This window comes from Gadus chalcogrammus, chromosome 13, assembly GCF_026213295.1.
Source record: "Gadus chalcogrammus isolate NIFS_2021 chromosome 13, NIFS_Gcha_1.0, whole genome shotgun sequence".
Taxonomy (NCBI): domain Eukaryota; kingdom Metazoa; phylum Chordata; class Actinopteri; order Gadiformes; family Gadidae; genus Gadus; species Gadus chalcogrammus.
The window spans coordinates 14,396,778-14,424,652 of NC_079424.1; the positions used below are offsets into that span (position 1 = coordinate 14,396,778).

Consider the following 27,875-nt stretch of genomic DNA (forward strand, 5'->3'; position numbering starts at 1 on the left):
TTGTGATGTTCACATATATGTGAACATCTGCATGTATGGTGGGCATGTACCTGTCACACATGAATATGGTGGCTTATTATCAGGGGAATTGTATACACGATATATGCAATTTAATTAACAAAATTTGCACAATAATTACAATCTTGCACTGTATGTTACATGCACATTTGGCACTTTCTCTGCCACATTGCTGCTCCTTTCATTGTTTGTTTTTTATGTTTTATACACTTTTGCTATCCATTTGTTATCCTGATGACATTGTATGCATCAATAGTTGATCAACACTGCTGCAAAATGAGTTTCCCTTTTAAAAACAAGTCCTAACAGTAACAACCTCAGACGGAGACAGCAGTCGTACCTGGGCGATTCTTAAGACATCGAGACATGCAGAGAGGGCAGCTATTCTCTGCGTGGTACGTCCAACAGAGACATTGAGGTGCGTAGATACCTGATACGAGGGCATCTGCTGGTACTGGACCATCATGCTCTGCATTTGTCCCCCCATGCCGGCCCTCTGGGAGTTGATGAGGCCTGGGTTCTGGGGCTGCTGGACTCCCATCATGCCCTGGTAGCTAGGCTGCTGGCTGGGCATCATGGTCTGGAGCCCTGCGGGCACAACACAATTACATCAGAGGGACTTAATACAAGGAAGATTGGAGGAGTTGGAGTCCAGCGTGTGTGGACGGACCCTCAACTGGACAACCTTTAGATAAGGTTTTTCCTTCGTTTATTTGTTTTTATTACACAGAAATAAGGATGATGTCATGAGGTGGAAGGTTGCGTGGCCTACAAAACATCAGAAAAACCATGACCCTGTTGAGAAATGAAGGCTTGAACGTTGGCTGGAAACACAAGGGAGAGTGTGGATGCGTGGAGGTGGTTGACAATATCGGGTCAAGATGGTGTTTGCACTGGCAGTTTGTGTGTCAAGTAATAGTAGCGGCTGGTCTAATATTGTAGTGTAAATAAATTACATTCTTAACTTTACATTATTATTAAAAAGCAATGTTGTTTATTATCAAGATCAGTTTAATAAGTAATACATTAGCAAAATAAATAAATAAGATTCAGATAAGAGTTTATTGTCATACCTCAAATCTACACCAAATAAATTGTTTTATGCAACTATGTGCAAGATAAGAAGCACTTTTATCATCCCAGAGGTTATCATCCTTGTTGTGGATATATTGTAAGAAAAATACAAACAAAAGGCCATTTCCCCTCCAATATCAATATTGACATTACCCTCAGTGGCAAGCGTGTCTGCAAGTGTCTGCACACGCAGTGCCCAATGGAAAGTCTCACTGACGAACCCTAGATCCCCTCCTCCTTTAAACTTGTCAACACAGTCTAACCATTACTCATTGTATACATCAATGAGTAATGTTTTCTGAGCTTGACGGAAAACATGTGTTTTCCATGCCAAGAAGAAAAACGTCTATTTTGGTCCGAGCATATTTGACTTGGCCGAATTATGCAGGACCATTATTGGCTATATTAACCCTTTTACATGCTTTATACAGCAAAGGTCTCAAGTGTTACTCAGTTACTACATCTTTGTTAAATAGTTAGAATGTACATATTTTATTAGATGGGATATACAGAGGAGTAAGTGAAATATAATGCAACAATGCAATATTAAAAAGCCAAGTATGTACAGTTTTAAGACAGGAGGTAAAAGGTAAGTTTATGTGGAGTTAGGCCAGCGTTTACAGCCAGACTGCCTACAATCCCCTTGTTAGCTTACTAAAGCACTGATCACAGCAAACTCTTCACAGACCAAAACGTCTCCCCGCTGAAGTTTCTCAGACCACAGGCTCTTACCAGTCCAATGAGATTAGATATGTTTCAGACAGTATTGATCAGACGAAAATCCATTACAAAAACAAAATCAACAATGTTAGAGCACTCGTATTGACAAAGATAATATTTTGTTCGCTTGTGCTAAACATAGGCTGGTGTTAGGTGTCTGGTGTGTGTACTTTTTGTTTTTGCTTCAAGGACTAGTACGGGAACACTTCAGAGTGTTCAGTTAACTGAAATAAATACAGCCTGAAGTGATTAAGTTTGGGTCATGAGAGTTATTTATATTTGAGCAGAAATGCGTACGCCTTGCAATGCAAACGTTCGCTCCGCCTGAACCCCGGCACTCAGACACTCCTCCACTCACCCGACTGCTGTGCAGGCTGCGGCATGGGCTGTGCTCGCTGCGCAGGGTAGGACACCTGGTGGGCTATGGGCTGGGGTACGCGGTACTGCTGGCCCGTGCCGGGGTACTGACCGGGAGGGTAGTAGGACACCTGGATCTGAACGGGGTTGTGGGGAAGGAGAAGGAGAATGTGATGACAAAGCATAAGCCAAAAGAGAGCCTGTCCCAAACGGACACGGTGACTTTACAACAATACAGAGTCCTGACATGAGCGTGCAGTCCTGCCAAAGAGAACGAGAAAGAGAGCTTGTGTACGAAAATGATTACCCACTTAAATATCAACAGTGATGCACAAATTGACAAGATCAATGTCACAAATGTATATTACAAAGCATCTTCCAAAAAGTTAAATTGTCCTTTTCATAGCTTAAACAGCATACCAAATTCAAAAGAAGATTGAAGTCACATGGACCAGACATATTGCAAATAAATAACACACCTTTGGGTCTGTTAAAAGCATATTCATAATAGCCTTGGATTTGTGTTTGTTCTGTGCATGCAGCAAAAGGTCAATGATCTGCATAACAAACACACACACACACACACCCAAATGAAGGAAGAATGCGTAGGGTGTTTACACAGACAACATCTGCTGGACGATGCTAATATGCATTGGTCATGTAAACCCATTGACAAGAAGCTATCAATTGACTGAAAACGCATGTAGTTACCTGATTCTGAATGCAGCCTTATTCTTGCTATCCATTCATCCTTATCCAGCCAAGGCTGTGCATGCATAGGCACTGAAATGCACTCTGACTAAAGTACACAGGGGCTTATATTTAGGCCCAGCGCTGTCAATGTCTGCCTCCTTAGTTTTCCATTTTTGGGTATCAGCCCACAGTGGTTTATTCAACACTGGCATATAAACATAGACATACTGTGTGAGCACACAAAAGGAGACATCAAAATGACACATAACAAAAGTGAGTAGCCGCGAAGCCGTGAAGAATCGATAGCTGCTGTTGCTGCTGCCTCCACCCTCATCTACATAAATGACAACACACCAACCGTCTCCGGGGCTGGTCTGGGGATGTCGATATTTGCTCTCTTGTTACGCTGTGGACCACCCCCCGCCCACACACACCCACACCCACGCCTCGTTCTGCAGAGTATCAATTGAAAAAGACAAATCCTATACAGGGAGTTGATAAGGGGAAAAAATATAAAAATAGACGGACTAGTTAAGACAAAGTTAACAGATAGAAAGTACAATACGGAATAATGCTTATTGTAGTCAACTTGGGTCTTGTACAAGTTTACAGTGTCTTGATAATTTATATTTAAATTAATTTGCAATGGTTTGTACAAATGTATACATATTTATGAATCCAAACTATACTTTTTCCACAAATACCTTAAAATAATGTCTGTATGAATTAGTTTCAATTGTTAATGTTAAATTGGCTCCTTAACTGTCCAATAGTTATTTGTGGATAGATTGAAACGCGTGCAATCATTGACTTTGTTTTGAAACACTCTTTCTCCCGTCTGAGTTTTTAAACATATTTCCCTTAGTTTCGGATGTGTTCAGTTCACACACACTCATAGCTTCTGATCGGCCAGTCTCGACTGAGGTTCCTTCTTCTGTGGTGTGGTGGAAGAGCAACTCAGACTCAGCACTGACGGAACAATTACCCTCTGATGGGAAGCGTGGCCCTGGTTGGGCTCAATAATTTATCGATGGATGATCCATGTGACACTTTGCAAAACCTGGTTAATAAAACTACAAAACTAAAACAATGAATTAAACAATGCACATGTTGCTATTTTTGGAAGATGGAAGTGTGCCCCTTGGTGTTGGATTGCGGGTGTCTTCACCGAAGATGGCTCCGCTAATAGCAACGTGGATTGTATAATTCATCGTTTTTGTCTCGTAGTTCCTTCAACAAGTTTTTGCAAGGTACCATATGGTTCACCTACCAAAATAGATTATTTTGTGTTTCCAATCGGACGGTAAGCACCTTGGCAGTACACTGGCTTGTGCTGAGTTGAGTCGCTCCACTGCACCACAATGGACACGCTCAGACCTGTAGCGAGTGTGTGAATTGCACATCCGAAACACTGAGTCACTTGAGCAACTAATGTGGATTCAACAGTTCACAGTTCAAACATTATAGATTTGAGACCGTCTTATTGCAACTAACGTGTGTGGACATGATTGGACCACACCAGGGAGTCATACAGATATACACATTTGGGCAAATCATTTGACCTTAATTTTAATCACAATTTACAAGACACAAGTTGACTCCTATTGGTATTAATAATTATGTGTGAGTATATGTAAACATCCCTTCATTACGACTACTGCATCACTGGCAGTAGGAAAATGCATCCCATAAACTATTTGAAGGGCTCAATATAAACCTAACCAATAGAGGAGAGAGCCAAAGATACATCTGAGAAGCTATATAAGAGACAGTATGACTGGCTGACTGAAAAGAAGAACGTATAGCAAACCGAGTGGGAGGAAAGCACTTCACACTGGGGGAACGCTGCTACTTGGTGAAATTCACACCATTTCACTCTTCCACTGTTGGATCAACGTAAGCAAGCCAATGATGATGATTGTCCGGTGGAAACAGGACAATCATCAAATCCAATCTAGTGAAAAAACACTTGTAAATAATCAAAATGATCAAGCTCAATTGGCAATTGGAAAGTTTGATGGATAAGCCAAGAAGCAGTTTGATAGGCTCACTGAGTGATAGCAGTGGTAGGGTGAAGAACACTGTGTACTTGCACCTCTGTTTTAACAGCGGAAGGGCGTTCCATTAGGGCTGATTGATGTGCGGTTAGGAACACGATCTCGACCATGGAGCATCTTCAAAGTGCATTGATGACGGCAGGTCAGAACGCAGGGCATTTATACATATTTAAGAGAGGAAACGTAACCTACAAATGTACAAGGTTGCAGCAGTGGTCTACCCAACCCTGAATGCACACACACTCGATAAGAGTCCACCTGGGCCACGATGCAACAGGCCGCCATTCACACTCTGCGAGCTGGTGGATCTATTCTTAGCGTTCACCCCACGATAACAAAAGACGGCTGGAGTCAATACATCTTCCGGTTTCAGAACCATCTCCCTCTCGGCCACCAGTTCTCCACATACCACACATACTTTAACAAGAATCACCATCTTTTTTACGGGTGCGTATCACGACAGACCCCCATGTGTAGAGAACTCCCAAACGGCCACAACTAAATCCAACAACCGTAACGTAATCCCTGCCGTGGTTGTTGCCTCCCTACCTGCTGGGGCGGAGGGGGCTGCATGTAGCCCTGCGGTGGGGGCGGGGCCTGCATGACGGGCTGGGAGGGTGGAGGAGGCGGGGGCGGCGGGTGTGGGTGCCCCGTGGCGGGCTGGTAGCCCGACGGCGGGGCCATGGCCGGCCCGGCGGTGGCCATGATGTAGCTGGTCTGGGGGGGCGGGTGCTGGGCGAGCACGGCGGTGGGCGGGGCCGTCTGATACATGGGTGGAGCCTCTGGGTTCTCGCTGGAGCCCTGCCGACTCAGGGTCATCTGGCTGAACTGGGGGGCCAGCTCCTCTCCCTGAGGAAGGAGGCAGTGTCGGGGTAGAAACCAAAGGCGGATATTATTCACTTCACAAGTATGAATGCTAAAATGGCGTCGGATTCCATTCAAAAGACAAATGACTTCAGACCATTGTCAGCTGTTAAAAGTCCAACCGGATGTATTTATGTTTTGCAAGCCCGATTGAATATCCCAAGTCACTTTGATCAACAAAAGGGTTTGGTGAGGAGTGACAATAAGGAGTCAGTACCATGGTGTACTGCTGGGGAGGAGAGACGGGCAGGAGGACCTGGGGACAGGTCGGGCTGGAGTAGGAGACGGACTGGGAGGGCTGCATTGACGTCACTGGCTGTGCACGCACGCACGCACGCACGCACGCACGCACGCACGCACGCACGCACGCACGCACGCACGCACGCACGCACGCACGCACGCACGCACGCACGCACGCACGCACGCACGCACGCACGCACGCACGCACGCACGCACGCACGCACACACACACACACACACACACACACACACACACACACACACACACACACACACACACACACACACACACACACACACACACACACACACACACACACACACACACACACACACACACACACACACACACACACACACACACACACACACACACACACACAGAGAGAGAGTGAGCGAGCGAGCGAGGAGGAGGAGAGCAAGACGGTGCAGAGACAGATGAATACACGTTAATAAACAGGCCGACAAAGGGAAGATTTGGGTCAGAACACTGAGGAAATTGGTAACCAAAATAAACGGTTTGGCCTCAAAATGCTTTGAAGACAACGTGGTGCATGGAAACGCAACGCAGTTGCTCGACGGATATCACCATGGGAGGAAGAAAACATGAGGTTCTCTAAGGTGTTATGTAACACCAGAGAGAATCTCAAATCAAGACCAAAAAGGTTGTTCCAAAATCTTTCAATGTGCTCAATTTAACCACCTAAGTCATTCATACAAATGTATCGTCATGGCCGTTACTGGGACGCGGGTGGAGGCTGTTCTTACCTGGGCCATCATATGGTTCCCCATGGGGTGCTGCTGTGGGGTGGGGAGCAGGGCGGTCTGTGGTGGGGGCTGGGCGTGAGGCTGCTGGGGCTGTGGCGGGCAGGGGAGCAGGCTGCGGCTGGACTGGGGAACTTGGCTTGGGGGACACAGGTCCGGACTCACCAGGGGCAGGCCTTGAAGACACAGACAAAACAAACAACAAATATTAAAGAAAGCGAAGAAGAAAAATAGAAGAACCTCCAAATTATCAAGCAGAGTTGATTTGACTGTACATTATTTGTGTGTAATGTGTAACTATTTGGATCAACACGATCAAAGATGTTAACGGACACTAAAAATGTGATACTTGTCATTTGAACCACTAGAGGATATACTTATTTCAAAATATTCTTGAAATCTCATATTCATATTTTAATAAGCACAATTTCAAAATCCCGGAAGCATAAAAATCCACATCACGGATATGATTAATGAGGGAAAGTCTTCCCTGTAATGACATATTTGACAACTGCTCTCCATGGGTCAGATTCCTCAGAGATCAGAGATCAGCCATCCATCTATCCACTTCCCCCCCCCCCCCCCCCCCCCCCCCCCTTCCTCCCTCCCTCCCTCCCTGCCGTCACCCCCTTGCCCTTTCTTCCGTGGGGGGGGCCCATACCTGAACGCGAGCCCCGGCAGCTGCCCTGGGAGCTCTTGTTGCTGCCCAGGCTGTCTCCGCGGGTGAGGATGGAGATGCCCGAGAAGCTGCTGGCCTTGGTGACGGGCGGCCGCAGCGTGCGGTTGGAGCTGTCCGAGTCGGTGCTGCTCCAGGGCCGCGGCTCCAGGCACTTCATGTCACTGTCCGTGCTGCTCTGACGGCTACTGGACGCCCGGCTCGAGCTCTCACGGTTCCCCCTGGTTGGTTGGGCCGGGGGTGGTGGTGGGATGTGGGAGAACGACGGGGGCGGGAAGGAACCAGAAAGTAGGAAAGTGGGAAGAAGCAGACGAGAAATAACACAAAGAAGTCAGTCACGTACAAAGGTTAAAAAGCAAAAGGGATGAAGGTGTGTAATTATAGGATATGGGGATTGAGAAGAGCCGAGGTAATGGGAGCAGGGAGGAAGGTTTGTGCGAGAGGTATAATGGGCAGAAAGGAAACACAGAGGAACAGAACAATGTTTTACTGATCATTAAGGTGCACAGAGACACAGCAGGGCCATAGAGGGTTGAGGTGAGGGAGGACAGATTGGCCATCAGCCGCTCGAGAGTCTGACAGGATGAGGGCATTCGACAGACGAGAGATGCATGTGGGCTTGTTCAATTAAACTGTGATTTAAAATATAGTAAAGGAAAACAGGCAACACACCTCAACCATAACAACGTACGCACACCCACGCATCCGCAACAGTACGGTGCGACAAAAAATCAACACAACCATGCAGGTACAGTGATCTCCCAAGACAATCAACGCCAATACGTCAAGACACAATAGACAAACCATCCAAGACTTGAGGTACAGATACATTAACTAATGAACCTTGGTGATTATAGAAACATTTCAGGTTCATACAAAATTAAAAACATGCACACATACAGACATACTCCATCATAAACAGGGAGACAAACACACAGAAATACACAGATTGAGACCAGATACAAAACAGAGACACTCTCTAGGGAATAAATACTTGCACTGGTTTGCAACTAGTAACCACTGTTTTGTTGATACTAGACTGCTGAATAAACATGTGTTGCTCTTGTGGTGTTTAGCGGTGATGTAGTCGCTCTGCGTTGGAGCAGCTGCCAAGAAAACCAGCAATCAGACTGTAAGCACAACCTCTGGGTACCAACTCCGTAAGGGCTCATGGATGGGCTTGCAAACGACATGCTATTAACATTACGTTGCTTCCAAAGGAAATCGGCCTGCCGGCAGCTATAGTAGTCTTCAAGCAATGCTGCATGACAGACAATACTACAAATCATACAACGTATTCATGTTTCATTTGATTGATGTAAAACATTTACATCAAAATAACCAAATATTTTGCAATATGGTAGCCAAAATATAAAAAGAAACTGTCAGTCACAAATTTATGCTGAGCGGATTAAAACAGAGCGTGCGCTCCTGTTGAGGTGTAGGTTGGGAAAAAAGGGAAAAAAGTACACTGAAAAAAATAATATGAAAATTAAAATGATGGATGATTTTTTGTCATCTTCGGCCAAACAGACGGGGGCTGTGCGAAACAAACCAGCTTTGTAGAGCCATGTTTTTGACATGGCAAAAGTTGATAAATATTTCAGAGAAGCTGTAATTAATGGAGAATCTATTTAAAGGCCTCACTCTGCAGAGCCTATTTTAAGGACGGGCGGGTGCTGTGCTGCTCGCTGCACGCAGCCAACACTTGTTTCCCATCGCTCTGGAGACAAAGATGAGAGCAGGGAGACGGAGGAGGGGGGGGGATTCTGCAGCTCATCACATGATATTCCATCTATAGCGCTCGCATAGAAACACACCTTTATATGTAAGCAATCTGGCCGAGCTACACTGTTGCTTCGTGCTCCTAGTATGAAGCAAATCTACACTAGTTCCATTTCCTCTCTGAAGGCTATTTAGGTTGCGCAGTAATGGGATAAGTAATGTTTGTTTATTGGCAATTTATTGTTAAGTGTTTAAATAAACATGCGTCAATCAGGTTAACATATGTTGTCTATGGTGGGCTAAATATGAGAAAATATAGGTTCATTATGCAATACTATTACACTAATACCAAAACTTATATTGAAAAATCTAATTGTGTAATGCATGTAACTGGTTATCAACACTATGGGATCTACTAGTTTCAAATGTCCCATTAACCCACATTTGTCTCCCATCACCAAATTCTTTAATGCTTGGTGGCAAATAGATTTAATCTTTTTAGTCTGCATGTCATTTTTCAAACTGTTATAACCTAATGAAAGAGCGAGAAATCACTCATTACTGTCGTAGGAGGGGGGTGGGGGGGGTACTGCCTACTGTGTTTGTTAATTCAACTTCTTTGAAGTGTACCTTTTGCCCTCTAGTGGCCAAAAATCAATTAAAGCTGCTTTAATCATAAAGCAGCTTTAAATAAGTTACCATATTGTTGCTGCATCGACAGTTACCTGTAGTTTTTTGTACCTTTTTCAACCTTACATTGTGTTTCATGAATGGTCAACATTTGTTGATAGCTGAGATGTCATCAAGCTCAGAGAAATTATAATTTGGTGTCAACATTTAAATTACGGTAAATGTGCTTAATGCAGATACTGCTTAAATCCTCCCAACATTAAAGTAGGGACATCCCTGGAAATAATCCTTAGTTTATTTGTATCATATTAATTTATTTGTACTATTTTTAAGGACACAAAAGACTGATTTGTTCCAACCGGCGAAGACAGTAAGTGTGTCGTTGATTTAACGTTTCATATTTTCTGCCTGAAAAAACGTCGAACCAAAAATTACTGTGTATTACATTCGAGCATAGATGATTAAATATTCCATCACAAAAAAATTGCCATCATCTTGTTTTTGATACCAAAAATTACTGTGTATTACATTCGAGCATAGATGATTAAATATTCCTATCACAAAAAAATTGCCATCATCTTGTTTTTGATATACAGCTCCCATAATTGATTGTTGCAAGTCTAACGCACAATGGAGATTTCTATCATGCATTATACAACGGATGTTGTTGAAAACTAAAAAAATAACTCACAAAACAAACAATGCGACTGAAAGCAATGCGGTTGCTGTATGAAAAATAACCAAAAAGAATTGCAGTGCTGATGATGATCGACGGAGTGGAAAGTAAGCTAGGTCAAATCAGCCCCCAGTGAGATTATAAAGCAGCCATGCATGGGTCATGGGGGGTCCCACAGTGCAGTGCTGGAATAGCCATCAATCAGCGGACTATGCCAAGCAGAGATAGAGATACATTTCAATTACAAAAACAAACAAAAACCAAAAGAGGAAAAGCACCACAAGTCAACCACCATTATGACCACCAAACCACTTTGAGAAATGGGCATGGCAAACACAGAGGTCAAGGTCAGCAGAACACCCCAGTACCTAAAGATCTGCCTCCTCTTTTGAGAGGAGTAGCCCTCAGTGGAAAGTCTGTTGGGGTTAACATTGGGAGAAAAACGCTAGGGTTACAGGAATGGATTGAAGGAGGGTTGAGGGTGCTTGGAAAGGACTGGGGTGGGGGGGGGGGTCAGTAGGAGATTGAGGTAGGCACAGTGCACAACTTCCAGCCCTCCAAGAAAATAAAAATAATTAAATAAAGGAATAAAATCGCAAAGTAGGCAGAACCCGACTGCTCAAAAGGCCCACGCTCCCCTTTTTCTCTCCTCCTCAGCATATTGTCTACAAATCTGTCATAGTCAACAGCCATAAGCCTGGGGAGGGTGGTGGACTTTTTCTGCCTCTGTTAGCTAACCTCCCCTGCAAAATGCCCTTCCACAACAAACACATGCTTGCAACAGATGATATAACCCCTGCAGTCATATTGAGCCAAATCTCAACAGGCCTAGCAAATTCATTATTACAGGTTAATTTAACCTCAGGAATTGAACATCTGATACCAAATGTTATGAAATCCACAGCGGCAAAATAGGAAATCAGCTCCGCTTTAAATGCCATTATTAAGACAACCTAAATGTATTGCGTCTATAGACACCATTGGCTTTCAGGGCACTTGCCCCCCCGTCTACTGAGACAGGATGTTGGCAAGGCATGCAGTGTCATCTGGGGTGAGTAAGGGAGCAGGGCTGGCCATGTCTTATTTACTATACACAACAAACTCTCTAGTGGACGCATCATCTTACCTGTTGTCGTTGATGTAGCCATTTTGAGAGGACTGTAAAGAAAAAGACACCTGCACATTACAAATGGCTAATTCCAGCCGAAGAAGGGCCACAGAAGAGCCCAATGCTTCAATTCTTTGCAAGAGATAAATGTTAGCCTAGCGTTTTATCAGGGGTCGGTTACATGACTCAGTACGGGTTTAACACAAAGAGAAAATCTCACCCTGCCTGTACTCTCATTTCCTCTGACCACCGTAGATTCACTGTTAACTGATGATGGGGTCTGAAAAGCTGTCTCTACCCAATACTTACTTCTCGGGCAAAGATCCGGTCTCGTACCCGCTGATACTCCTCCTCACGCTCCTCGATGGACTTACTGCGCCTCCCGTCCTGCAGCGGAACACGGATCTGCAGGGAAACAAGACCTCAAAGTGTTATACGAAACACATGCATGATAATCATTCAAGCTGCGATTTCATGCCTGGGCTACTCAGGGCACCTTGCCATTGCATCCTTTTGTAAGATCTGTAATGCATTGATCATAATTATTGTGGTTTGCTAGACTGGCTGCAATTGCAAGAAGACAGAGTTGGAGCGTTCATAGATCAATTCTAAATTAGCCAGAATAAAATTATAATTGTATTCTAGTTCATTTGAAATGCATTGTTCCATTTCCTGCGATAGCATCTTTAAAACATCACAAGCAAGATTGTTCTGCATCCTCTACACGATTTTGTGCCAATAGGCACCTTCCTGTGTTTCACTGACAGCTACATGATGCACGTTATTAATCCATGAAAAGGCTTCGATGAAGATAGTTTGTACTGTGCATATCATATTCGTAGTCCAACACTTACTAAGCACAGTACTGGAGAGTACCTGATTATCGTCCTTGTCCATACTAGCGTCATCTCTCTTCAGGATGAACTTTTTCTGGAAGTCAATGTTGCGCTCATCCTTAATGTGCTCAGAAAACCTTTGCTCTGGGCTGTGGGGCAAATCAAAAACGAGAGCACAACAACGTCAACTTCACGACTTTTCAACATCAACCACATACGATAAAAAGAAAACGTCATAGTAACAATGTACTTTTGCTTCAACTGAAAAGTGAATGCGTCTCTTGAGCAACTCACATGCGCGTGTTGCCCGTCTTGTTAATGATGACAGCCTTGCCCGTCTGGTCCACATTGTGGTCCATGCCAAAGTATGCGGCCACCCGGTGCAGCAGCATGCGGTGGTAAGAGGTCATCTGGGGAAACTTCTTATACTGGTTACTGCCAGTGAAAAAACCAAGGGACAGACGTCAGTGCATAGGTTCCTACTGCCCGTGGACAAACATGGTGCCATGACTTGTTTACTTAGGTAGCAGTAGCCAACTTTCCAATGCGGTCACATATGTACATGCAACGATAAAAAACAAACAAGATGTATTCAAATAAATGTTTTATGGATATAGTCATGTTACTACTAAAATGCCTTGTGTCTCTGCCAAAGCTCACCCATAGTTATATAACACAATGGTCAGTAACAATTAACTTTGTCCAAATAGAACATGCCATATTTATCTGATTACCACAACAGCCTATAAGCAGAAATGGGCTAGACCAGGGAGTGCTAAATGAAACACAAGCGATTGTTTATGAAGAATGTGGCTCACTTGTCATCATTTATAAACTCCAGGATATCTTGTTCTAGTTTGAGCAGCATCATTCGATCCCTTTGAGAGAGAGAAGAGAAAAGAGAGAAGAGAGAAGAGAGAAGAGAGAAGAGAGAAGAGAGAAGAGAGAAAGAGAAAGAGAAAGAGAAAGAGAGAGAGAGAGAGAGAGAGAGAGAGAGAGAGAGAGAGAGAGAATTGATTAGCGTGTGTAAGTACAAGGGAAAGATCAAAAGGCGAGGCTCTTTATTTCCAACCCATCTAAAGAGGAAGGAGAGAACGGCCAGCTCCCTTTCCCCACTCAAGCACCCCCAGCGCTGCCGCTGACGCAGGCCAGACTTATCCAATGCCAAAGACTGGGGAGATCTCTAAATAGAAAGCCCATTAGGTGAAACAAGGGATTTCCTTTCCTTGGATGGCGCAGGCTAAAGCTTCCGGGTCAAAAATGCTGTCCTCCTTTGAAGATTCAAGCAGCAGCCTTTGCACCGATCGGACATATATGATGATAAACAAAATAAAACAGTCTGACAGGTTGACATACACAAGCCACTGTTGTTGTTGGTCCGTTCCTGACCACGAAGCAAAAGGGGATGTGGGACAAATACCTGGGATTGTTTTTCAGTGTGTTGACCAGAAACTCATGGACATCGATGCCAGTGGAGTCTGTGTATTCTTGACTGGAGTCTGAGGGAGATCATAAATATATCAATGAGGGCATTTCCAATGCATTATTAAAAGCCTTGGAGAACCCCGGCGACTCCATGCTGAGATTAAGTGTTAACCTGACTGGCCAATTCCATGTAGTTATGGAGGCACCAACACACACACACACACACACACACACACACACACACACACACACACAACTGGGCTAAGTCGTTTTGTCTCCTTACTGCTCTATGATTCATAAAAGCCCGGAATGTCTCAGAAGTGAAGAGAAAATGAAAGATTACAGAAGAAACAAAGAAGGCAGGGAAAACAAAGCAAATAATTCCCATTGGCTTTCTTAGAAGTCACCTGCATGTCGATGCAAATTGGTTTAAATGATTTAACTGATGGGGTGCACTAGCACTCTTAATGGGATTCAATCACAATCAGATACTTGGCCATGCCTGACTGCTTTGTCTTCTTGGCGATAGATGGTCAGATGATGCAACTCACCATCACACGTCATAAAAAACAAAATGTATACAATGCGTACGATCGCAATCTTACCGCGGGACAACATTTTGCGTGGCGTTTTGTCCTTTTTATCCTTCTCTTCGTTTTCATACTCCTCCTTGGAGGACTTCTCCTCTTCCTTGTCGGACGGACAGCTGATGTGCAGCTGAATGATATCCTGGAAAACGAGATCGGATCAGCAGATAGAAATCAGACTGTCCAACCGGTCAATACATTAAGCTGACTTATGGCATGGAAAACTGCATTATACGTGATACTGCATGAGCATATTGTATAGGAAAGCATATGAATGAAATGTACCGATTCTGGAGGTCCATCGCTAGAAAATGGACCCGAGGACTCTTCACACACCGCCAGACTCCGTACCAGCTTCAGCTTGGCATTGGACTGAAACACAAGCCATTCAGTCAATTACACCATACCGTAAATAATCTAATATAGACCTCGTCCTGTATGCAAATATTTCAGACAAATGATGGTTGTGCAGCCTCCAAACAAGTGTCGGAGACATTTAGCCTTGCGGCGATTTCACTCCGCACTGATTATGCCCTGTATTCTATAGCATTACCTGCTATAGAATACAAATAATATTGACATGGTCAATATAATAATGTTTGCTAAATGGTAATGCCCCTCTTGCACCAAGAGGTTGAAAAAGTTATCTAGGCTACTAATAATAAGCCTGCTAATTGGGAAATAAACTTCAATATTTATATCATTGGGTGTTTATTATTATTTATTTTCTGGTGATCCGTCATTCAGAATAGTGCATTTATCTGCATTCTCTTGAACAGCACTAGTGCTGCGGAGCAATTTCATTGAAACTTTAGTTGGTCGTGTTTCCAACTAGAGCTGTCACAGCGCCGCCCCCATACAGCCACGTTATGATTTCCAACCCTGCTCCAGGCCTGCTCCAGGCCTTGGCGCGCATGGCATCAATACCATTCATTATATTAAACATAGAACCATGCGTTGTCTACTAAGGGGCGCTGCCCCAACAGAAAGATCCCAAAATTTCAAAAGGCTTTTCACAGACTCAATGATTTGTTATGCTGCAGCTCTTCAATGCAAAACACTTGAATTAAAAGGTCACAATCAAAAGAATGCCTTTGTACCTTTCAGCAGAACGTGGGGGCCTTCGGATAGGATTTGATGTACTATAAAGCATGTGTTTTACACAGGTGCGGCCTTTATAAAGATTTGTTTTTTTCAAGCCTTAGTTGTTAGTGAAGCTCATGTATGATGCGGTCTATATTGGCGTAATTACAGTTTACCATCCATCAGCACACATTATAATTTAGGGCTTGATTTAGGACTTCAACGCAACTTTTAGATAATTTGATTAATCTAATCTTTTTTTATAAGTTATTTACTAAACACAAATAGGCTACAAATATATATTTCTCAATGCATTAGAAATTCTAATTTGGAACATGGATCGTACATATTAAAAGAAACGTGTCCTTCTTGTTTACGAGGATGCTCCAAAATTGTCTTGTTTCACACTAACAACAACGGATAGTCGTGACTCAGAAGTGCAATATTAAATATTATCATAGTTTGGACAAATTTTTTGAGTGTTTCTACTTTAACGACACTAAAACCTTTCAACCTTCGATATAATACAATATTATTTATTTTTGAAAGTACAGTTACCTTAGGCCTTTTCCTGCTATGGCTGTGGTTAGGCGCCCGTCTCTGTGTGTAAAGGACAAAGACATTAATCCTGCTATGTTACAACCTATTTTGTAAATATGGCACAATATGTTACAATCATGAATACGTAGACAATTTGAAATCCAAAAATGAGTACCCCTCTTCAACCCCCTACTCCCTCCCTCCCTGCGTCTCACCTGTGCATCGTGCAGGGAGCCGTCGTCGGGCTCCAGGCCCTCCCCGGTCCCATCCATGGTGGCCTGAGGTTGGGGGGAGCCCATGCCTCGGCTACAGGGCTCGGTGAGCGGCCCACTCTCTCCCTGCTGCTGGATGTCCGTTGCCAGGCTTACTGACATCTTTCTGGGGAAAGGGAGAGGGTGGGGGGAGGGGGCTGGAGGACCCAGCAGAGGCTAGGGGTCAGGGAGAAGAAAAAAAAAAAGGCAGGTGTGTGACTTAGGTGTTTATCCGTTGGGACATCAGAGGGGTCAGACAGAGAGGTAGCTGCAAAACTGCAGACAGGTTGGTGGCGACTACTGTGTGGAATACCTATGGATGGTATCAGATGTGCGCTGACTCGCAGGGTGGATGCCACCGGCAAGGAGGAGGGGATCCCACTAGAGTGGAGTAGCGGGTTGGGCTGCAGCAGGAGGAGCACGGCAGTCCATGGCAAGTGTGGAGCCTGAGAGCTGGAGGCATCAGTTACAGCGACAAGGTCAGTTAGACAAGAGATTGTTTATTTCTATTTAACCATCTTTATGGCTTCAGGATTTCATGATTATACAGATTGTTCACTTTGATTATTATTTGCACGACAAAATCCATTGACCGTGCCATAATCCCCAGGGAGTGGATGTTCATTGTTAAAAATCTATAACTTAAACGATCTTAAACGATCAATGGTGTCTTGATATTCAAATAAATATCTTTTTCAGGAATTTTAAATGATTAGTTATTCAAGCATTATATCATAATTTCTTCGTGACTTCTTTCTTTATTGATTTATAAAAAAGGTAAATAAAGCAGACAGCACTTACTCAAGACCGTGTTCAGAGGAGCCAAGAGCAGGGATTAATCCTGGCTCTGCCCCACTCTCTATAGTGACAATTTTGCTTATTATGATAGCGTCTGCAAGGTTCAGGCTACAGTATTGATCAAAGAGTACTGTTGGCAAAGGAGGCTGTTACGCTCAAGCCAACCAAACATTTTCATTTGGTTCTTTCTTCCGCTTATTATTAGTTTGGAGAATTAATGTTTCACGACATTCAGTAGGTTTCATCCATCCTCCCTAAATTCCTGGCCAAAAACGACTGACCCTCCGTACCTGATTGCCTCAGTAGTCAATAGCATCAGGCAGAGTATACTAATTTTACATAATAAAAATAGTATACTTAAAATAAATATATACTGGCGTTTCACTTCGGATCCATTATGAAAATCATTCAGAAACAATTATATTTCCGCTATTTTGTGATGCACCGTAGCTGAACAATATTGAAAAATTACTGTTTAAGTAGCTGCAGTGTAAAGCTTTAACAGTAAGAATATCTTAAAAAAAAAAATCCTAATCACTGTTTCCAAGATGAAGCTTAATAAAAAAATATGTAATCTTTGATTGCAAACAGATGAGTTGTGCAAATAAAATAAATCATTCTTCAAAACAACGAACAACACACGCCTATTACACAATGACATCCTGGCAACCCCACATTCCCTAGGTGCAAGATCGATGCAGACCAGAAAAACACTTCAATCAACAACAACACAACCGGTGAAAAAGCACAAAAGTAGCAGGCATACTAACAGCAATCGGGTGGAACTGAATGGGCAGCGGTTAGCTAGCCAGACTAAAGTGGGACAGGGAGGGAAACACAGACCGACCAGCCCCCACCTGAACGTTCTTCTGGAGCCTCGCTCTCTCTCACTCTCTTGCTCTCTTCTCCGTCTCCGTCTCAGTGCAGTTGCATGCTCTGCCTTCCAATGAGGAGTCCTGGAGACCGAGAGGGAAAGAGGAAGACACGGGTGACGTCATTTTTCACACATCCAGTGACTCATCGCTGCTGCTGCCGTTGCTGCTGCTGCTGCTGCTGGGGATTCTGTAGGGCAGAGCTCCTGGAAACGCGGAGCCCATTGGCCAATAGAAGTGCCAGGGCAACCATTACAAAAAATAAAGTCGATATTTATTCAATGAAACCAAAAGATGTTGCAAAAGGTGCATTTCTCCTTAAAATGGGTTTCCCCAAACTGCAAGCATCAGTACTATTTGAAAGGGAACAAGTCGAGTGATATCTCCCATCACAAAGTAACTCTTTACTTAACCTCCATGTTAACAGCATCTTTGTAGTATTCCAGATCTTAATCTTCTTGTCTAGCCAATCATTATGGTAACCAAGCCTTGCTGAACACAGGATTTTCCCACAGATTTTCCATTGGGTGTTTTAACCACTAATCGAATTCCTATTACTAAATTTGTCGAGTATCCAATCTAAGAACAAGGAAATACCTAATGCCACACAACAATAAATGTAGCAGCAAGTTGAGTATACCCTACAGAGTCAGCCACTCACACTCAATATTCTGCCTCCATCAATCAAAAACCCCTCATCATCTTCCAATTACAAGTTCCTTTTCATTTAACTTCCTCCAATCAGAGGAAACAGCTTGAGCTCTGCCACCTCCCTTGTCATGAACGACAACCTGTTAATTACAGCAGTCATCATCGAATTAGGTTTTGTCATATGCACACATACATACATGGGCACCCTCTGCGGTATAAACAAGCTTTGCTTGGACACATGGGGGGGATCCACAAACACCTAATGGATAAAAAAGAGACACAGAGACACAGAGAGACACAGAGAGAGACCGAGAGACACAGAGACAGAGAGAGAGTCAAAGAGACAGAGACAGAGACAGAGACAGAGAGAGAGAGAGAGAGAGAGAGAGAGAGAGAGAGAGAGACAGACAGACAGACAGACAGAGAGAGAGAGAGACAGAGGGAGACAGTGAGACACAGAGAGAGCGAGAGATATTGGGATTCCCGGTGTGGGGAAGACCCAGGCAATGCAACAGCAAGGGCGTCATCAGCCTCCTCGGCAGCAGCAGCAACGCAATGCATCAATGACCAGGACACCCACACAACCTCGCCCCGCTCTGCAGACAGTTACACAACGCACGCCATGCAGCAGCAAGCACAGCACAACACAGCCAAGATATCTACGCAGATACACTTTCTACTTGGCTACCGACACAGCGTATTGATGATTCACCAGGGGCTCTGGCTGCCTCTTCACATATTGATGTATGCATATATAAAATCCTCCACGCGGATACACACTGCTTGCAATGCAATTGTGCCTTATGTGGTGTAAATCGGAAATTTGATTCAAATATTCTCTGCAGTGATAGAATGAATGAGTAGAACACACACACACACACACACACACACACACACACACACACACACACAATGAATGGGATCTCCAAATGGTGCTCATGAATGAAGCAGCCTACCCTATTCACTCCACCTCAGCCGCACCTCTCTCTCTCTCTCTCTCTTTCACATTCTCCCATTTGCTCTCTCCCTCCTCCTCCTCCTCCTCTAGGCGCCCCACTTCCCCCACACGAACATGGGTTGCCTAGGATACGGTAACGTCATTCTCAGCTGCTGCCATTTGCGTCGCGCAAGCAACAGTAAGAGAGGCAGGGAGAAGGATGATATAAAAAATAAATATGTGGATTACAGTTAGCGCCAGAGAGTTGGACAAATAAAAGTCGCCAGAAGGAAAAGGGAAGAATTATTATTGTGTTCGGCTCACAACCGAACACAATAAGGCACAAGGTTGCTAGAGCTTTACACCTTTTACTCGCACGTATGGTTTAGTCAGTACACTTGCTTTTGACCATACATCGACATTCTGCATTACACTTATTGCCTTAACAATGGCTTTCAGTAGCTTTCCCCTGCCCTCACACCATTCCAAGAGTAAATAAAGAGGACTTATTCCAATGGTCAGCAAAGAGTTTGAGATTCTTCGCTTGTATCACACCTTTACTGAAGTGATAGCACAGGGTAGTGCACAGGAATTACCTACACCATGAGTCATATTTTTTTAGAAGAGAAGAGGCTTCAAGAAGAGGCTCAGATAAATGCAGTAAATGCATGGTGCAATTCCATTTGTATTATGTTTTTGCTGAAAACTATCTGGACTAATGTTTTGGAACAGACGTATGCAATTGAAACCAAAGTAAAAATTGCATAGCTTGACCCCCCCCCCCCCCCCCCAGGTTAAACCACACATGAGCAGGGCAGTCCAGTAGCAGCATGCATGAATCAGTGCAGGGCACTCTGACCCACTTCAGGGTATTAGCGACCTTGGCAGCTCCACCAATACAAGCATGGTGGATGACAAGTCACTAGCTGACAGCAACAGGTCATCCCCTGCCCAGCCCACGGTGTCGGGTTACCACTCCAAACACAGCCAATGCTGCACGGTTCACAATCAGGGGATGTGAGCGCATGGTCTTTGGAGGGTGGGGAGCAAAAAGGGAAGGTTAGTAGAGTGAGAGATATTAAACCTTTCCATATCTATTTCCGGGCTACATATCCAAAAAGGACATCCGCATAGTTGAATTATTGGACTAAATGACCATGTGACAGCTACCAATAAAACAGGGGGTTTGATAAACACATACAAAAAAATATGGAAAAAATTAATGAAATGACCACTATGTGCATTGCACAATGTCGTGCACCCTTGTGTAGTGGCAGAGTTTGGATACATACACCACTTCTTTGATCACCTTCAATGATAATTACTTCCACATGAAAAGTGCTTGTACAATACAGGGCACGCATGTGCACTGTATGGGCATCAGTATGCTGGTCAAGGAGGCTATGTGCAGCAGGTACGTCACTGTCCAATTTAGTCTTTCCAGGGCAAGCTGGGTCATGGTCTTTGCAATAGTTAGCAACCGGGCATTCCACAGAAGTGAGTGGAATTTCTGTGCACACTGGGGGCATGGGGTCTGCTAACATGGACATGAAATTGTAATATGGTGATAATGTGAATGGATGCATATATCTTCAAGTAATAGTTTCCTGCAAGTAAATGTTTTCTGCAGTTCCCTCATTTCCATGCCACTGCATTAGCTTATTACCAAAACCCATCACATAGAGTTGCAAAACTTCTTGGGTGGGTGCGGAAGGGGGATTTACATTAGTACATAGTTGTGCCCAATATCCTTTTTGTATCAAGTTATCGTCAATCATCATAACAGTTTTCCCCAAGAATGCAATATAGTCTCTGCGTAGCCTCCGAGTAAGATATTAAGATGAATGGAACCTCAACATAATTCACCTACTCAGTATTCTGAAGAGCACAGAGCCCATTTGAAAACATCACAGAAAACCTGTTTCACAAAAAAGGAAGCAAACACAAGCAGTAGTCGTTGCAGGTGTATGTGGTGTATGTGGCAGCGCACCGGTGTTTGTGGTTTATGTGTGAATGAACGTCAGAAAGAATTCCCCCTATTGCCTTGGCTACAGTACAGTGTAGCATGCCCCCACAGATCCGGTCTGGCAAAGGTTGAAATACTAGTAGGCGAATGGACTGGGCTGGGGTACTATACAGTCTGACAGACAAGAACACATTTATCCATCAGTCTCATACAGCGACCGTTCACGAAGAAGGCCGGCTTGCCCGTGCTCACGAGTGTCCCTTGCCAAGTTTGACTAATTACCACGGTTAGTGAGCGGAAACTGGGGTTCCGTTCTTTTACTTATCGTCTTTCTTCAACTAAGAATCCGTCATCATCATCCCACAACCTGTTATGTGTGCAACGCTCGGTTCAGTGAGGATACCCCTGCCTGTCACCTGGCCCCTCCCGTCCTCACATCCTTTAGTCCACCCACCACTAACCGATTTGTTTACTTTCTCCCTTTTCTCTGCTTTTTTCTTCCACGTTTAATGTGTCCTCCCGATTGTCAGCCCTTGCTGCTGACGCCATCCTCCTCCGCTCAGCCAACCCACTCAGTCCTGTGGGATGAGCTCTGACTCATTCCCTCCCTCCCTCCCTCCCCACAAACCTAGCTACCTTTCTGTCACTCGCTCTCCAAGTTCAGCAGCCTCTCTCTCTCGTTCCTTAGTTACACCTGTGTTTCTCGCCCTCTCCTCAGTCGCACCTCATCTCCATCTGCCACCTCTTTCCTGTTCACACCCCACGACTCTGCCTCCCGCTCCTCCCCTCGTTTCACTAAAAGTATCTTCCTCTCTCCCTCCCCTTCCTTAGTTACTCCATGTGTCTCTCTCCCCCACCACGCTTTACCAGGCTAAATTTGACTTTCTTTGCAAGAATGACAAAACAGGCATCAGAGAAATGAGAGTAGGCCTAATGGACCCACAGTACGCCGCGACAATGTATGCAAGGGGATGAGCATGTCAAGTTCTCCCTTTTACATAATGAATAGGTAGCAAAGGAGAAAGGGGGAATCCTTAACCGGAATGCTTTATTGATGCGGCTCACAGTACTGCCAGCTCGAGGGTTATGGTCGAAAAAACTCAACATTTTACACAACACTAGTTTCCCCACTGATGTCATTGAGCACTTCTTATCAGTTGCCCCTTCTTATAATAATGGGCGTGTGCAGGTCCAGCAGAAACGTCTTCTTATCAACCTGTTTGTCAGAAGCTAGGCCTTGGGGATTATCTAAATAACAGCAACAGAGCACAGACAGAACATTTATTTTGGCTCAGCAAAAAAGCTGAAGACTGTCACACATGGAGAAGCCAAACAAACAACTCGGAAAATAGCTCCAGCCCTTATGAATGAAGCCACTAGTGTATGCATCACTGCATGCAGTGATACTTATGTAGCTAAGTGACCAGGAAAGATTCACTGCATGATTTGGTTGCACAATCTCCAGGCCATCACATGTACCTAACAAGATGACAGCATAACTAGCATGAGGTTCAATTTAAGAAGAAATAAATTGGGGTGGGGGGGATTAAGCTGCATCAGAAGTTCTAATGTGAGAATTGAGTGTCAGTACAGAAGATAATAAAATAAGAGGATTCAAAGATGATCAGTGTCAACATCAACATATTACCAGAATGGACTCTGGATAAACGACCATTCCTTCATTACAATCCAAATGCATCCTCTTTCCCTCATTTTGTTAGGAAGGTGGGGGGGGGGGGGATGACAGGGGAGAAGAAAACATGATCGAAGAGGGAGAGCGAAAAGGAGAGTGAGTCGGGAAGAGAGGAGAAAATTCTCAATGATGAAACAGACTGTGCTGTTAAGTGATTGGACTAGGCCTCCACCAATGGAGAGAACAGCTCCATGGCAACAGGCTCTGTCACCAAGAGAAAGGCAGCCATACCCCTCAATCCCCCCCCATCCTCTGCGTGCACGCACAAACACACACACACAGACACACACTTATAGAGCCAAGCGTATTTACCAATGTACAAACACACCTGGTATATTCACACAAACACTAACACGCAGGTACTACACAGCCGCGGTGGCCCACTTACAACTGCACACTTCAGGTCCTTAAAAAAATGTCTCAATCCTGCAGGCCCACAAGGGCTCAGGTACACATGCAATAAGCAGCCTTGTAAGAAGGCTTTTGGGAATATGACAAAATGTTTCTTTAACATTACAAATCAATGAAATAAATGTATTAGGCTAATAAGGAATAACATTTTGATTAAAGAGACCCTAATCACAAATGCAAGCCTGTGGATTAATTGTGTTTTGATGGCAGTGAAATTTTATACTACAATTATATAACTAATGTCTGCCTATAAGTAAGACTGCATTGTTAGTGACATATTTACAAGAACACATTTCTTCTCAGAACGGACTTTCACAATTCTAATAAAGCGCTTTTTATTTCAGAATATTCTGCAGATTTGGGATGAGAACAAACCACCGTGCATTGCTGACTGTGCTAACAAGCTTAGCAAAAGGATAGCAAATGGTAAAACATGAAAAGGAAATGTATCTCAAATTGAGTACAGTACGACATGAAATCGATTGAACACGTAGACAAAGACGATGGCTCACCCATTTAAATTGCTTTGGTCAAACAAGAACCAACGTTTTGATAATCATGCATCCAGCATGGGTCCTATGAAGTTATAGGAGAACTTCTGTTACAGCAGAACTTCTACTATGAGAAACGGCTAAAAGCCTGGGCTGGAAACCAGAAACTTCAAGGGGCGGAGTTAAACGTTATTCCCTGGTTCGTTAGAGATATTCCTCTACCTAAGAAAACTATTCATAAAAATATGTTTTACGAGTGGATAAGGTTTTCATGAAGGGATTTTAATGCATCCATTTCTACTTTGTATTTTTATCACAACAGTCAGTGCCCATCTTTTCATGTTCTCATCACACTGGGTTAAGGTTATGGTCTTCCTCTTGGCCTTATTAACCAGTCACAGAATTTGCTTTCCCTATTACGCTGACAACATTCCTATTGGATCAAACAACTCATTCTCAATCCGGATGGTTGAATTAAAAGATGGGCGGCCCAAAACTAGTGGCAGCTTAAAAAAAACCAACACAGTCTGAGGACGTTGGTGTGTTTAGATGGCTCTGCTATCTCTTAAAGTTCCTTTGTCAGAAATCTTGCCGTCTTTCATGGCTTGCCATATGCTCAATTTTGATCGAGATGTAAAAAGTATTGCCAGAACTGCAATAGATAATTTGTATCTAATGCAATGCATCTAATTCATCATAGATACATTGCTAAATCAGACCAATGTTATCTGCAGCAGAGGCAGAGGTGCTCATCCGAGCATTTATATATTTTAGACTCGATTTCTGTAATGACCGGTTGCCCAAACTCCATTACGAAAAGCATCCAGCTTGAACCCTTGACACCTATAGACCCCTGAATCGACCTGTTAACTAGCACTAGCCTAGCCCTCGTGCCGAAAGGTACTGGATTATAAATCCCCTACAGCTTCCTGGGCCACCCTGCCCAATCTATTCCCCAGCTAAGACTAGCGACTAGCCAGCACCTCATTGCCATGGACAATACAAATATATATTTTTTATTACACTTAAAATGTTTGCTGGTAATACTACTCTGTATGTCAATTGTGGCACCCATTGCACTTCTCACCATCCCTGGGAGAAGGGATCCCCCATTCTGTGTTCTTTAAGATTTATTCCTTGATAATAAAACAATTTTGTAGGCTTAGGGGGAATCATAAATATATATGGCCTGGGTTAGGCCTTTTCAGATTGAAACTGATTAAGGGATATAAAGATAAAATTGACTTGACTTTCACTAATGCATATGAAATGATGCTTGAAAGGATATACACATACCTACTGATCAGCCATTTAGAGGATTTATTGGTCGATTATGATCATAGGCGCATCCATGTCTAGAAACAAGCGACTCCCTGGTCGGCATGGTTTAAATCTTAGGACATTATCAGACTCAGGTCTTAGTCGCGTGCATGCGTGTGTGTGTATGGTGGGCTCATCTAGCACACTAGAATTATTCTGTAACATACATCAAGGTATTACAAAACATAACAGTGCAGTCAAATTCCTGATTCCTTATGCAAAATATATATATTCTTATAGTTTTGCGTAGCTTTCTGTTGAATACATAATTGCATTTTTGTTTCTCTAAGTGTTAAAATAAACTATAAATAGTTTATTTTTAGTTAAAACTGCACAGGTAGACAGTGCAGTTTTTATTTATCTAAGGGGAACCTACACCCTGACCACACAACTTAATATTTACACTGTCATCAAGAAACAGTTCTGCGATTGTAAATGCAATGGGAGCAGGGATGCACCGATTAATCGGTATCGGCTGATATCTGCCTTTTGACTAGTGCTGCACGATTTGGTGAAAAAGTAATACCGCGATTATTGTGAACAATATTGCGATTTGCGATTGCGATATAATAAACAAATGGTGTCATGAGTCTACATGCTTGGTTATCAAGGAAAATGCACCCAGATTACTGATTATTTTAAAATGTTACTTTCTCAACTCAAACATACAAACTTAAACTAGCATAAAAAATACATAAAGTAACAATATTTTACAGAACAAAAAAAAAAAAAAAAAAAGTAAAAGGCATTTCTGCTTTGCAAACGTTTTCTCAATAGTACAACTAAATAAAAAATATATAAAAAATAGGAAAATACATATTTAAAAAAAAAAATTGTACAAAAAATTTTTTTTTTACTAAATCGCAGCCTTTTGCAGTTATACAATCGCAAAGGCTGATATCGCGATTAGGATTCGATTAATCGTGCATCACTACTTTTGACTGCTATCTGTAAATATGAAGACATTCACCAATGGCAGTGGCAAATGTTAACTGTTTTCATGGGCACGTGACAATACAAGTAATTCTCACACAGGTTACGGACGTCTGCTTTGCGTTCTGCTCTGCCCGATGGAAGCCATGACTAACAGGAAGGTCTGCTTGAAGTGTACCCCGCCGTAAACAGCTTGAGTACCCAGAAAAAAGAAGAAGACGGGCCTCCAATGAAACGTCTTGGCTGATGGAAAGTCACGGCTCCATCCTCACTGACATATGGGGACTGAGGACAGAAACCTGGCATACATTATTGCCATATAATAAACCTAACACCTATCACTAGGCAGAGTGACAGCTTCGCTTTCATTTCAATAAACCTAAAAGCTTGCTCACATGGGAGAGTGTATAATTAGGGCGTTCCGGTGCCCACGCCCACTAGACGTGAACCCATTTTAAAGTTCCCACACTGGTTCAAACATAAGTTGACCTAGCTTGAGTCACAGTGTTAGTTAAAAACAACAGCCTACCTGGTATTAAATGGGTTTGTAAATATCATTATTTTCAAACACAATTTATTTATTTATTTCCTAAATGAGACTTGAAAAATGGGGGGGGGGGGGGGGGGGGCGGGAGTCATCTTATTAATTAGGTCATTTAAAATTTGGGTCAATATTGTAATTAAAAAAATCTGCATCCAGTGGTAACATAAACTCTTTCAATATGAATTATCTCTTTTGTTTCAACGTTTTCCTGCAAAATAGGAGGACAGAATGAAATAGTATTTACCGGTATATTCTGCACTTCTAATGAATCTAAAATTCAACCATAATACGTCAAGAGAGCCATCACCGCATTCCTCTTTGATAATAAGCAACCATAGAGCTTTCACTCTGGGTCTCTTCGGCCATGTACTTTGTCACATAGTAATGGGTGCAGTAAGGCATTTTCTGGATAACCCGTCCCTATAGGGTAATGTAATAATACGAATAGCCCTGGCCAGCAGGGCAGAGGAGCAGTCAACAGCTCCGTCGCTGGGGCTTTCCTGAAAGGTCTCACCCAGCCCTGCAAGCAGGAGCCCTATCCCAAGGGATGCAACACCAATAACACCACTGAAGCGTATATCAGAGCTGGTATTGCTCAAATGTCCCCAATCGCTCTCCTGTACTCACTCTGTGATCATGAGTGTCTGCACTCAGAATCCACCTTGAAAGAAAATGGTGAAACAAATAGCGGGATAAACCATCAGCACTCAAGCATCCTTCTTTTCGTTTTCCTAGCTCAATCTGCTAGCTTCTTCTCCTTTCATTCCCTGTGGCCAGTGACAAGACCCTGGACCTAAATAAATGACAAGGCTACCTTACAGCTCGGCTAGCCAGTGTTTTATCTTTCTATAAGTAAGTATATAGGTGTCTTTATATTCACATATTCTCTCTACAGTTAAAGCAGATTTCAGATTGCAGGTGCACAGGTACTCTG

The 27,875-nt window shown here is 43.4% G+C and overlaps 1 protein-coding gene across 1 annotated transcript in view; it reads right to left on the minus strand.

The window, feature by feature from the left end:
- Positions 1 to 27,875, minus strand: part of LOC130401636 (R3H domain-containing protein 2) — a 42,594-nt gene that overhangs the window by 5,313 nt on the left and 9,406 nt on the right. Inside the window, exons 2-20 of the mRNA XM_056605540.1 lie at positions 17,981 to 18,079; positions 16,639 to 16,778; positions 16,290 to 16,502; positions 16,093 to 16,134; positions 14,737 to 14,823; positions 14,470 to 14,593; positions 13,860 to 13,938; positions 13,258 to 13,317; positions 12,734 to 12,874; positions 12,480 to 12,588; positions 11,913 to 12,008; positions 11,622 to 11,653; positions 10,864 to 10,911; positions 7,450 to 7,685; positions 6,792 to 6,964; positions 6,001 to 6,099; positions 5,469 to 5,768; positions 2,171 to 2,306; positions 449 to 606 (exon numbers count right to left, since the gene is read on the minus strand). Of these exons, the coding sequence (XP_056461515.1) occupies positions 449 to 606; positions 2,171 to 2,306; positions 5,469 to 5,768; positions 6,001 to 6,099; positions 6,792 to 6,964; positions 7,450 to 7,685; positions 10,864 to 10,911; positions 11,622 to 11,653; positions 11,913 to 12,008; positions 12,480 to 12,588; positions 12,734 to 12,874; positions 13,258 to 13,317; positions 13,860 to 13,938; positions 14,470 to 14,593; positions 14,737 to 14,823; positions 16,093 to 16,134; positions 16,290 to 16,448 (2,079 nt within the window). The 5' untranslated portion in view covers positions 16,449 to 16,502; positions 16,639 to 16,778; positions 17,981 to 18,079. The remainder of the gene's footprint in view (positions 1 to 448; positions 607 to 2,170; positions 2,307 to 5,468; positions 5,769 to 6,000; positions 6,100 to 6,791; positions 6,965 to 7,449; positions 7,686 to 10,863; positions 10,912 to 11,621; positions 11,654 to 11,912; positions 12,009 to 12,479; positions 12,589 to 12,733; positions 12,875 to 13,257; positions 13,318 to 13,859; positions 13,939 to 14,469; positions 14,594 to 14,736; positions 14,824 to 16,092; positions 16,135 to 16,289; positions 16,503 to 16,638; positions 16,779 to 17,980; positions 18,080 to 27,875) is intronic.